Below are 13,719 nucleotides of genomic sequence, written 5' to 3'. Positions count from 1 at the left end.
AAAGAATGATTAATTTTTTATATCCATGATATAATGTCTGCCACACAGTACATGCTTTGCATTTCAGTTGAGCTAAATTTGAACTGGATTGCATTTTGAATTAATATCTGAATTGAATAAAATATGACAATATACCCTTCATATCTTAGACATAATGAACAATCTAAAATTAATATATGTATATGTGGCTAAATGCCACATTTTTGTCAAATGTTTTGAAAAGGACCTGATGGAATCATTCAATCCTGAATATTGTTTCATCTAAAATCTGATACCCAGAGTGAAAAAAAAACTCAAAGTGAAAAAGGTCTTAGTTGTACTAATAACATAGTATGCACACGTTAAATATTGTTTCAAATATTTATTTTCATGGCAAAAATAGACTATAATATATTCATTTCACATATATTACATTTAGTCCTTCAAGCTTTTCTGCCCATCAAATAAATGCAATTTACATATTGTTTTATAAACCAATTTCAGTTTTACAAGAATTAAAGCTGTTCTGATTATACATTTTTTACAGTATCAATATAACCAAACAATGAAACATACAGAATTATTTTTTGAAAGTAAAAAATAATACTTGACAACTCTTTTGTGCTATCATTCAAAAAGAAAACTGGTGCACTGGCCTATCTGGAAGCATTTCGGCCACTGTACATCCTACCAACTTTCTCCAAATTTCAAGTTTCCATTAGATTTAACAAATTGTACTAATAGTAACAGAAAATAATCTAAAATTTACCAGTGAAAACTTTTTTCCTCTCTGAAAATTTAAAAAACCTTGCTTCACAAAGTATACTATTTGGTAGGATTTGAATGGTTTCCTTTTTTAAAAAAATTATGTAACAGAATATATACAAATTAATTTTTTGACCTGCTATAGGCATCTGTTTTCTTTCATTTGAATTTAACAACTTTGCAAACCAAAAACCATTTTCTCCCCATATGAAGACTAGTTCATGAAGACTTTTTTTTTAAAGTATTATATAATAGCATTTTAAAACTAAGTTTCTTAATCACATCATTGAATCAAAGGGAATGAACACAGGCAACCAAATTGCCTGGCCACTGCCAAGGTTGAGTATATACTCATATGTTTTAAATTGATCTTCCAAAAAGCAAACTGCTCCAATATATAAGGAAAATTTCTCCTTCTCTGAAAGTGTTAGAGATTCTGAAGCATACTAATAAACTGAACAGCTTATACCTGCAAAGACAAACACTGAGCTATTGAAAGTTGGATGTTATTAACAAAGAAAATTTATTTCCAAAAATACTGAAGATAAGCATTAACAAGATCTATAACTACTTGTTCAATATCATGAAAACTGTACTATGTAAAGCCCACTGGCTATGGGAGCAATTTAAAAAAATGTTCCAAGTTCCACATTTTATTCCTTTAGTTAAGTTCTCTCTAATTCTCATGTTTATTTTGAGGAAATATGCTAACTTAATTATTTGATGGTGCAAAAAATTTAGATTAGTGCCCATAATTATTCAGTAATAGAATCCTAATGCAGATATATATGTTCCAAGTCAACATTTAAATCTTGTTTTTTAAATTATTTAATAATTCAACATTGTAGCTTTACCTGGAATAGTATATCCTTACACCTTGGACACAATGAACAATCTAAAGATGCTAAGTGTTAATGTACCACTCCAGAAACTAGTATGCTATAAATAGCTCAGTCTCCATAAGATAAAATTAGACCCCTTCAAGTACATCTGCTCTGTCAGAGGTAAATATGACCCAAATTATAATTTAACAACTCCAAATAGAAACTGCTCATTCTAAATGAAAAGTTTAAGTTCCAGTCTGTGTCAGATCAGTTGCATATCCACAAGGGTTAATCTGATAGCCTTCAATCCATATTTTTAGTTTCATGGATTCAGACTAGAATTCAGGCTAGAAAGGAATTCATGGAGAATGTAATTCAATTCCCTAATGGTGCAAGGAAGGAAATAGTAAGATCAATTCAAAAAAACAAATGTCTGTGGAATAAAATGACTTGTTCATGGTCATCTCATTGGCTAGTGGCAAAGCCAGCAAATAGAATAAAAGTCTCCATCCTCCTAATCTAATGTCCTCTTTAAAAAAAAAAAAAAAATTACCCCTTTTTAATCTGTGCCCAAGTTTATTTAAGAAATTGATCTCTTGACAAATGTTAAAATCAGTCAAAAAGGCATTATACCAATAGCTATTAAGCTTCTAAAAATGATTCTTCTTGATATATTAAAACAAAACAAAACAAAACAAAACAAAAAAAAAAAAAAAACTATGGAAACAGACTACCAAAGAAGGTAATTGGCTATGATGGTCTATGGATTAACCATATAGATGCTGAATTTGCTTAGCAAGGTCTACTTTATGGAAGTAATCCAATATAGCTTTAGCAATATAGTGCTGGTGTAAGAAAGTCAAAGAAAAAAATAAAGCCATCTGATTTTGTAGATTTACAATATCTTATCATTACAAGACAAATGCTATTATCACAAATAGCATTAATGTAAATTATATCCATAATGATAAAAATTCTAAATACCCAGCCAAATGGATTTTTTTTTTCAAATGAAATCTGAAACAAAAAAGGTCCAGGACAACAAGAACAAGTTGTGATATGATTTGACTTTTCCTATGTGCACTGACTCATGAAACCTAAGTCGGTCATCCTTAAACGATACCTTTAGAGAGAAAAGTTGTACATTTAATCATGAAATCTGTCCCAGTCTCAGCAATCAATTCAGATAACTGAGGCAAAAACAAGATTGCTTAGATTGCTTTTCTGAACTATCCAAGTAATTATAAAAATCCTTCAATCTTGTTTTGGTTTATTGTGACCAGCTCTTAAATGGACATGGTATCTTGCAATCACATGCCAAGTTTTTGTATTGGGAATTTCACATACAGACACATACACATATATGCACAGAAACATACAATTTCAGTAGTACCCATACACACTTATTCTTAGTAATTCATCTATACTAGAGCTTCTTTTGTATAGAATGAAACTTTCTCAATATGCCATGGCTATAAATTTGGTATAAACATAAATTAATTCTACATAAGGATGGTACTATAATCTAGAACAACGTAATAATGTACAGATGCAGCCAGAAATAAATATAACCAAAAGCTTACATATTTTCGTAGTAGTGTTTTATATGACAAAACAAATAACTTATTAAAGCTAATGAGGGATCACCAATAGTATCTAGTTTGTCTTGTGAATACTTCTTTAGAAGTTAGGAACATTTTATTAGTAGCAGAGACTAAATTTAAGAGATTATAATGCAAACATTCCTTACTTGATACTAATCTTGAGTTTAGAGTTCACTAATCAAAATGAGATTAAAAAAAAAAAAAAAGCAACTATGGTCACTATTTCTTATTAAGTAGTAGAATACCTAACAGTCCACCAAAGTTATGGGATACTTTAAGGCTGAACTTTTAATTGAACATTATTTTAAGTGTCTTAGGAAATAAGCCATCATCGTAAACATTTGCTGATGTCTATAATATACTATCCTTCTAATATTTTCCAGCACTTTAATTTAATCTTATCAGCAACATAAAAATCCCTTCAAACTTAATTTTTAAAAATCACTATATATATATATATTTTTTTTTAATCTAGAAATGCCCAATATCCTAATATTCTGATAAGATGAGAGTTATATGTCTTAATGAATACTCATTGCAATCTAAACTATCATATTTCTTATCTTGGTAACTTTTTACTATCCAAATTACACCTTGAAACCTGATCTTTTTTAAGTCTTTATATCAAAAATCACTTTTAATTTTTAATTTACATTAAATCCTCAAACTAATTTATATTCCCAATAAACATCTTTCCCTAAATTAACCTTTTAAAAGAAAAAGGTTTGTGCAAAAGAAAATAATTGAACTCCATTTTTGTTGCAAATTGTCCCAAATGTAGCCTACTTTGAATAAATTAATCAAAACATATCTTCATATAAATTTTCTTAAAGGTATAAACACTAAAGCCCTTCAACCTATGTGTTATAATTATAAAAGGTTGAAAGAAAACTTGGCCAGTTTTAAACTCAAATAAAAAGAAATATGCAGTTAAAAAAAATCTCAAAGTCCCAATGCTCTATAATTTAGCAGGCACAGGAAAGGTACTACTCAATGTGCTTTTTGCTTTCTGGAAGTCTGTGCTAGCAAGTTTTTTCATTTATTCCTATAAAAACAAGAACTTAGAACTAAATTCTAGGGCTCACTTTCATGCTTCACAGTAGATGTTCCAAAAGAATATCATCAATTTTTCCCATAAATGTCTGTATGATATTCTAAAATAAGACGTTCATTTCTCTGTTTAAAACTATGCTCTAGAATATTTCTTTAAAAGCACCCCTAATCAGGAAAAAAAAATAAAGGGGTAATGTCAGCAATGACAATAATTGTCATTGGCAAATACTGCATTTTCACCTATTTTTGTGAAATCATATATTTTGATATAAATTTGCTCTAACTCTCTTATTTAGAACTGAAAAAAAACCAAACCTTATGTAATTTTTCAGGTTGTAATACAATTAATTGCTAGTTAACAACCATGGCAAGGTCACAAATAACTGTTGTTTTGCTTTATCCTCTGTGGAATCACATTATTATTTGAAAAACAAATTTGGAGAATACATAGTATAACTATTTCCCACTAATCTTCTCTTTACAACTACTACAAAATATTTCAAATATTCAAAGGGCACAAAAAGCATTCCATGGGTTCTAAGATCTACTAAAAATAATGCATCATTTTAGGTAAATTACTAAAGGTAAAATATACCACTTTAGTTTCTTAATTTATCCACTTGTAACCAATTTATCAAAATAAGAAAATGGGCATCTCATATAATAGCCTTTAATTCAGTTTTCATAGTGTAATATCTTCTTATCAACAGGGTACTCCTTTCAAAAAGATTTAAATTGGATTCAAACTGGAGGAAGAAGGATAATAAGGAAGTTAGCACCACTGAAAACATATACAAGAAATTCACTCAACACAACAATTCAAATATATGTGGATAAAGGAAAAATTGCCATGAAAAATAACATGTGTAGTGTCTTGTAACCATTATAGCATTATGTAAAGGTTAGACATTATTATTATATAATTCCATTCTTTCAAGCAGCTAGCCACCACTGAACATCATCATTGGGTCTATTGTCCTTTAGACAGGATTTTTTGTTGTTGTTGTTGACTCTGTTCCTACTTCCAAATTTTGCTTTCACTACTTAAGAAGTCTCTTGTAAGTTATATTTAGACTGGCAAATATATCACCACAAAACTGCGCCAAGTCAATCTTCTACCATGGTTGACAATGACACACTTATTGATTAGTAATAAATAAATTGGCATCTCTGATTTACCATGGAGTTCAAAACTACTCACTAATGACCAAAACATGATGACAGCCTTAGAAGAATTGATAGGATGTTGGTGCCATAGGGAGACAACTTTGGAATGGATGTTGGTAGAAGGATATAGAAATGAATACTCAAAAAATACCCCAAAAACCAGATGTGAGGTTTCTTATGCCTACAACTAGCCCATAATCTTCCCTCTAGCATTAACATAAAGCATGAAACCACTTTTTCCCCTTATGCCATTTCATTCCTCCCTCAAGTTGCCCTTTTGTGAAATTTTGTATATTTCTTACAATGATTTAAGTGGGGCAGGAAGGGAAGGCAAGGAACATGATTTGTCCCAGAATTTGAATGCCCCCAAGAAAAACCCTCTCTTCTATCAGTCTTTCAACCATTTTCTCCTTACCCTCAGTACTATCAAGGGTGGTATACGTTTAGGAGAACAAATTAGTAATACTGTATCTTTGTAACAATAAAAGAAAATAAAACTTTCCAACATGCTCATAACCATGTTGCACTTTCTCATATCTTATCCTACATACTCAAAATCCTTACTTCTTACATTCAAACTATAAAATATTTCTTTCAAAACATCATCCTCATTACTGTTGTTAATGTTTCAACTCAAAAAGCAATACATGAAAGGAACTGAAATGTATTTAATTTTTTAAAAAGTGCTTTAAAACCATCTTATTCATCCACTAAAATTTCAACTAATAAAAAAAATCAAAGGGTTATCCTAAAGTTATGAATAACACTGAAAATAAATTGAATGCTGGTGACTCTATTACTTAAATATGTGAAGTGATTATGCATTCAGTTCCAATTTTTCTTTTAACAAACCTGAAAATAATTGAGAATTTTTTCATTTTCAATTGTAATTTGGAAAATTTCAAAGTTGAAAATTAAAAAATTAGTTTTCTGAAAACAAATTAAGTTTCCTATCTCCTAAATGAGACCTTTCAATGTCTGTCATTTGATATTTCAGCTCTAAGTAATCAAGAATAAAAAATAAGCAAAGACAATGATGAAAAGATATTGACATTAAAAAAATATATATATAAAGTTGATGCATCCAAAAACCAGTTGTAATTGTGGACAAGTCCCATGGAAAGTTGGCTTTCTTACTAAAGAACCCCTAGAAACTTTTTAGTCACAAAATAAAATTCTCTTATCAAAAAGTAGTTGAGATAGAAATCTATACATTGCTTTTATGATTGCCAGAACTGCCCAGCATAGTTTTGTAAGGTAGAGTTATTATTTTATCTAGAAAACATAACCTCAAGAATGTGTGCAAGTACCGCAAATCAGCATAGACAGGAGCTGAGCTCAGTTACCCTAACAAGTCCCCAGTTTTCCACCACTTCCTCCAAGCCAAAATCTGCCTCAGTCAGCCCTATGACTTTCAAGGCTCTATGCAGTGCATCACCATGAGCTGACCCTAGCACCCTATAGACCGGGGGGAGAAGGGGGAGGAAGAAAGCTCAAGAACAAATGGGTTTGCTGTAATAAACCCACTTTTTTCCCTTGTAAACTCTTATTGGTTATTGGGTCCCAGGAGAAACAGGTGGAGGTTATATGAGCCTTGAGTTTCTCAGGAACTGGATAAGAACTCCATAGACAAAAGTGTACTGACAGAGCGTCTGCACCATCATCATTCTTTGTTGCCTCAGCATGTCCAGCACTCGTGGGATGTCCAGCATCTGGGGAAAGAAAAATGGGAAATCAGAAAAGGTGCCCTAAGCATTAGGGAAATTCCAAAAGGGGAGTTAGAGATGCCCACATCTGGCTTGCTTTAATTAGGTGACCCAGGGGCCCCATTTAATAAGCTACAAAGGCTCCCTATTGCTTCCAGGATCAGATATAAGAATTCCTATTTGGCTTTTAAAATCCTTCATAAAATGATCCTATCCTATTTTTCCAGTCTTCTACCACCCCTAATGCTCTGCGATCCCATGATCCAGCCTCCCTACTGCCCTCCATATATGACTTCAAGTCTCAGCTAAAACCTCACCTTCTTCAAGAAGCTTTTGCAGATTCCCCTTAATACCATTGCCCTCCCTCTGTTAATTTTCTACATTTTACCCTATACAGAGCTTCTGAGTGAGTATCTAGTTGATGAAATGTTTTCTTCCCCTAAACCATAAGCCCCTTCAGGTCAGGACTTGTTTTTGCTTTTCTTTGTATCCCCAGTGATAAGCACAGTGCTTAACACACACATAGGAAGTGCTTCATAAATTCTAGTTGATGAACTGACAAATGGGAGCTTGGACTTGACAGTCTCAAAGATCCTAAGTCTGAAGATTTTTTGCTTCTCTAGACCCTGGAGAAGGGGAGGAAAAAATGCCCTCCATCCCTTCTTTGTGAAAGAAGACTGTAAATGTGGAATATTATCTATATTGTCAGACCTAAATAATGTATACATTGATTTTTCTGAACTACCTTTTTTATTTCTTTTTTTTCTTTGTTTTATAAATTCACTGGGAGCAATGAAGTCAGAGATAAAAGTGATGTAAAAATAAAAGATATCAATTAAATTGTTTTTAAAAAAGATTATGTGCTTCTATTCTTTGACCATTTTACTACACAAACCCATCTATTGGTTTAAAAACAAATAAATACGGGATGGAAGTTTTAGAAGTAGGGAAAAACTAAAAATACCCTTTCATAGTAAATATAATAAAGTCAAGGGGAAAAAAAGTCAGAGCACAAAGAAAGCAAAGCAAAAAAAAAAAAATTTCAATCAATTGATGATTTCATAGAGTCTAAGTCATCTCTGACCCAACTAAGAAGAACATGTAGCTAGTTAATTTGTTATCAAAAGGAATTTGTGCACTGTGGACAAGATCACGAGACTTGAAATCTCAAAGTTTTGTAGTCAAATACTGCCTTATAAACTTTTAACTGCTCAGTCTCAGTTTCCTCACTTAAAAATTAGGGGGTTGTCCTTCAAGGTCCTTTCCAACTTTAAATCTAAGGTCCTATTATCTCAAATACCCATATTTAGCAAGAAAAGTCTCAACACACAAATGCAACCTCATTGTGCTCCAAACAGGCAATCATGATCTCTGACAAAATGACCACTCCAGTTCTTCCTACTCCAGCACTGCAATGGACCAGCAAAGGAGGGTTGGGGCCTTTCGGTTCAGTTGTGCTGTTCGTATGGCGACGGACTGACTGGATCTCCTCCAGGTATGCTGTCAAAGTCAATAAAAGAGAGTCAGAAACAGAGACAAAAAGAAATAGAGAGGGAGGTAGGAATGGAGGAAGGAGAGGACAGAGAGAGACAAAGAGAGACGGATGGGGGTGGGGAGAGACAGAGACAGAAACAGAGATAGAGATGTAGAGAAAAACAGAGACAGAGAGAGACAATGAGAGAGACGCAGAGACAGAGATAGAGATGTAGAGAAAAACAGAGAGACAGAGAGAAACAACGAGAGAAAGAGACAGAAACAGAAACACAGAGACAGAGACAGAAGAGGGTGGGGAGAGCCAGAGACAGAAACAAAGATAGAGACAGAGAGACAGGAAAGAGAGAAACAAATAGACAAAGTCAAAGATAGAGACAGAGACAGAGATACAGAGAGTCAGAGAGAGACACAGAGAGGAAGGGAAATAAGCCCCATACAACTGTAATGAAACCACCTTATTTGTTTTCAGTTGGAGGCAGTAAGTACAGTGAAAAGTGGGCTGGATTTAGTCAGAGGAACTAGTTCCAAACCCTACCTCTGCCCTGTGACCCTCCCCTTTCTTAGGTCCCCTCCTAGCTTGGGGTGCTTGCCAGGCAAGGCCACACCCTTACGTACTCCCACCTCGCTTCCCAACAGCCCTCCTTTTGGCAGCCAAACTCTTCCGCACGGCGTGGGTGGCGAGGGCCTAGGAGGGCACCTGGAGCCTGCTTCCTCTCCCCGGCCTCCGAGCACGAGGCTGATGTCACTTACACAAAAACCCTTTGAGATCCTCCGGACAGCCATGCTCGGGCCAGTCAGTGTACTGGAGATGCCAAATTGTTCTTTCTTGTCCAGTAAGAAGATGTTTGATCTTCAAACCAGTTGTGGCGTAGCAACCAGAATCGGTGCGGAACCGCGTGGTGATCTTAAATCTCCCATAAGTCACAGTGTTGTGCCTCGAACCAAGCCGCGGCCAGTACCGAAAGCTCTTCTCTCGACCGCCCTCCTTTAAAAAAGGTGGGAGAAAAGGCATTTAAAAATGCGGCACAGACACTTCCTCTGCCCCTGAGGTCAATAAATTGATGACTGTCTCCTCACAATTTCCCTCCATTTCTTCCCTAAGGTCGCAGCCTCTCCTAGGAATCTGGAATCATGTTCAGATAACTAGTACTCACCTCTTCCGCGGTGGCCATTGCTATGATAGCAATCCCTTGTTCCCACACCATCTGCCAAAAATCCTGACACGTATTTTGCAAAGGTCCTTGGGTGGCGATATAATCCCATTCAATGCCGCCAACAGAGACCTAAAGGTGGGAAAATTTAAAATAAAACCTCAACTCAAGGTCTGAGAGATTTATGAAGCAAATGCCAACAGTACAATCACTTGTACTTCTTTGAGAAGAGTCATCTATGAAACTCAGGAAGCAGCATGTCTTGAAGAGAGCATTTGCTTGAACATTTATTGGATTTAGTTGATTGCTATTCAAAGGAAATATAAAGTTTTGAACTTCACATTTAGAAATAAATATATCCAAACTCCACACATTACTGGTTAGAAAATTATCACATTTGAAGTGAGCAGAATAACATTGTCTACAATGACAGCAATGTTGTCATGATAATCAGCTATGAAAGATTTAGTTCCTTAGATCAAAACAATGACCCACAATAATGCCTTTTTATATATATATTTGCATCCTGGTTTGTTTGTTTTCCTGAAGCAATTGGGGTTAAGTAACTTGCCCAGGAAGTGTTAAGTGTCTGAGGCCAAATTTGAACTCAGGTCCTCCTGACTTCAGTGTTGGTGCGCTATGCACTGCTCCACTTAGCTGCCCCTAATCCACAATGATTCCAAAGGATTCACTTCCAGACAGAAAAGTGATGAACTCTATGTGCAGAATGAAGAATATTTTTTCACTATTTTTTTTGTTTCTCCCCTCCCCATAATATGTCTAATGTAGAAATGTTTTAATTTACTTCAGATGTATAATAGGCATTACATTTTTTTGTCTTTTCAACAAGTGTAGAAGGGGGTCAAGGGAGGGAAAAAATTTGAAACAAAACATTTTAAAATATTCTCACATTTGGAAAAGTTTTTTAATGCCCACAATAATGAATTTTCCATAATAAAAAAAACTTTTTTTTAATAATTTCCTTTCTAAAACAGAAACCAGTGGGGAAGGCAAGACAAGAATGATTATTCTTGGGGGCAGCTAGATGACTCAGTAGGTAGGGAACCTGCCCTGAATCTAGGAAGACCTGAATTCAAACCAAGCCTCAGAAACTTAATAGTCCTAGCAGTGTGACCCTGGGCAAGTTACTTAACTCCAATTGCCTCAGCAAAAAATAAAAGTAATTTTTCAAATGTTAGAATGATTATTCTCATTTTATGAAGTGACAAAGATTTAGAGAGGTCACACTGATTTATCCAAAGTTATGTAAGCGAAGTATAAGAATTGGAATTCAGACTCAGATTTCCTAAGTTCAAATCTTGTATTTTCTTCTCTGTCTTTGTTATCCTTATTATTACTAGTATTTAACAGCTAAGACTTTAAATATTTTACAGCTTACAAAATACTTCATAATTATCAAATAAAAATGTATTGTTGCTCTCTATAAACTCTTAGAACACAAAGTATCAGTTTTTATAATTTCATTATAATTTTATAATTTCATTTTAATTATTATTTTCTATAATTACTTCATTAAATAATAATGTAACTATTATTATCTTCATTTTATAGATAAGGAAACCTAGGGAAGATATAATGCTTTGCTGAGTCAATATCCCTATAGATAAATTGGTCAATTAATCAATACTTATTGATGTATTTACTTACCATGAATCAGGCATTGTGCTAAGTACCAGGGATGCAAATAAAAATAAAAATAGTCCCTAATAAGGGGTAGAGTTGGAATCTGAGCCCTTTTGTTTAAGGAAAATTAAACTGGTGCCTCATCAGTACACACATGCTACAAGATGAATGCTGCAGATAACAATGGTAATGAACTAGAATTTTTTTTCCCCCCCTCTGAGGCTGGGGTTAAGTGACTTGCCCAGGGTCACACAGCTAGGAAGTGTTAAGTGTCTGAGACCAGATTTGAACTTGGGTCCTCCTGAATTCAAGGCTGCTGCTCTATCCACTGCGCCACCTAGCTGGCTCCAATGAGCTAGAATTATCTGGGCTCGAACCTTCCTGAAAAGATAGGGAGCTCTGCTTTTCAAGTTGGGAATTAGAATTTTCTCTGACACCAAACTGTGCATGTGCACATGCATATGCATGCATGTGCATGCATGTGCATACATACACACACACATACACACACACACACAGAGTTTTTATATAGTGATCTTTCAGTAATGTTGAATTGGCTACAAATTTTGGACAAGTATCAATAGTTTTTGGAGATTTGGAAATGCTTCTTAAAATTTATATATAAATGAATTATCTTCAGTTGGTATTTTTTTGTTTTCTACTCATCCTGAGCACTACAATGTTTTATATTAAGTATCTCATAAAAAAAAAATTACCTTTCCCATTATCAATGAGTACACAAAGAAAGTGACTCCACCAAATCCTTTATTAAATCTTTTCCAAGGAAAACTTTTAAGCCAACTTTCCATATAGTTATCTTTTGATTTCATTTATAATGAAAAATATTAAAACACGTATAGTTCTCTTCAGTCTTCCAACAATATGTTTACTCATTTGTTGTTGGACAGTAGTTAAGAAGAGTACCAACAATTTAAACTAAGGATTCTTAGCATCTTTTACCCCTCATTTTTAGTTACACCATTATCATCACATCAAAGTGAAAGGGGATCACATTAGATCCATTTTGTATTTTTCTTTGTTTCATAGGTCACTAAAAGCAAAAATGTATCACTTAGTAGCCACCCTACTTGTAAAGAGCCTCATCATATTTAGATGAATGACTTATTATACAGAAAATGTTACTTATCACTGGAACTGGATTTGTGGCTTTTCCAGGACAATAGAACCTATCAGAGTTAAAATTTTAATGGAATAGTGTTTGAAAATCCAGAATCAATTCCAAACTCCAATGAAGAAGTGAACTGAATTTTTGTAGAGGAAAGTGTCAACCTCCTTTACCAAAACAGCATAAATAAAAAAATGCATGTTTGGAATAGAAGTTAAAAATCCTCCCCAAATTCAGTGTCCAAAAGGAATTCTCTCCCAAAAATAGTGACTTCAAATACTATGTCAGTATGAGTCAAGAGTAGGAGGAAAGGAGCAAAGAAAAGCATCTGGCTTTGTTCACCCACTCATTATGAGTCATCTTTTTTTTTTCCTCCCATTTTAATGATTCTAATATTACTATGGTTGGGAAGCATAACACACTGTTGTCTCCAGGAAAGAGGTAGTACTGCTTCTTCATATGATTATGGACAACATGTGAAGGGACACCATTGCAGAACAAAACATACCTTCTGAGAGAATGGCTTCCATGATCACCTGATATGAAACTATATGAGGCAATCCTGGGATAAAGGTTTTTAAGTTACTAGGAGGACAGAAACAAGGATTAAAAGGCCAAGATTTTACTATGGGAGAAAAATCTTTTAAGCATCCCCTGAGTTCACACAGTACCTATACTCACCATATCAAATAGATATAACTTTACTTACAATATTTTTTGAACAAGTTTAAATTTTGGTTTAAGGGTTTACTCATTTGTAAATCAGAGCTCATAATACTAGCCACTTATCTTAGAAAAATATCTTTAATAGTAAAAAAAAAAATAATATTTGTAATTCATTATGAGACTTTGGGTTCCATCATACAACGAAGATAATAATACACTATACTTACTTTCATCAGCTTTTGTGGTTTTGAATTTTGCAAATTGTAACAGACTCTATAAAACCTTCTTATTGTAATTATCACATTTTTGAGAGATGTAGCAGATAGAAAATAGCTAGCTGATCTCAAAATTAGGAAGACCTTAATTCAAGTTCTAGCTCTGAAATATACTGTCATTATAACTTTGAACAAGTCCCTTATCACACTGCTCTAGACAATTCTCTATAAATTACACAAAAGGTGTATCTATGCATTGCTACAGAAAGATTTTTCAAAAAGAAATATACTATACCATTTAAAAACCAGATCCAATCTCTATCCC

The 13,719-nt window shown here is 33.8% G+C and overlaps 1 protein-coding gene across 3 annotated transcripts in view; it reads right to left on the bottom strand.

Annotated features, from left to right (window-relative positions):
• Nucleotides 1–348: 348 nt before the first annotated feature.
• Nucleotides 349–13,719, bottom strand: part of PTPN21 (protein tyrosine phosphatase non-receptor type 21) — a 117,526-nt gene continuing 104,155 nt past the window's right edge. For 2 of the 3 annotated variants that reach the window (XM_074289798.1, XM_074289799.1), the window contains exons 16-19: nucleotides 9,747–9,875; nucleotides 9,343–9,577; nucleotides 8,429–8,598; nucleotides 349–7,104 (exon numbers count right to left, since the gene is read on the bottom strand). In XM_074289798.1, coding sequence (XP_074145899.1) covers nucleotides 6,976–7,104; nucleotides 8,429–8,598; nucleotides 9,343–9,577; nucleotides 9,747–9,875 — 663 coding nt within the window. In that variant the 3' untranslated portion in view covers nucleotides 349–6,975. The remainder of the gene's footprint in view (nucleotides 7,105–8,428; nucleotides 8,599–9,342; nucleotides 9,578–9,746; nucleotides 9,876–13,719) is intronic. The other variant, XM_074289800.1, reaches the window with a different exon arrangement.

This window comes from Sminthopsis crassicaudata, chromosome 2, assembly GCF_048593235.1.
Source record: "Sminthopsis crassicaudata isolate SCR6 chromosome 2, ASM4859323v1, whole genome shotgun sequence".
NCBI lineage: Eukaryota > Metazoa > Chordata > Mammalia > Dasyuromorphia > Dasyuridae > Sminthopsis > Sminthopsis crassicaudata.
The sequence above is the reverse complement of the archived record's forward strand: the minus strand, read 5'-3'. Positions and strand labels throughout refer to the sequence as shown.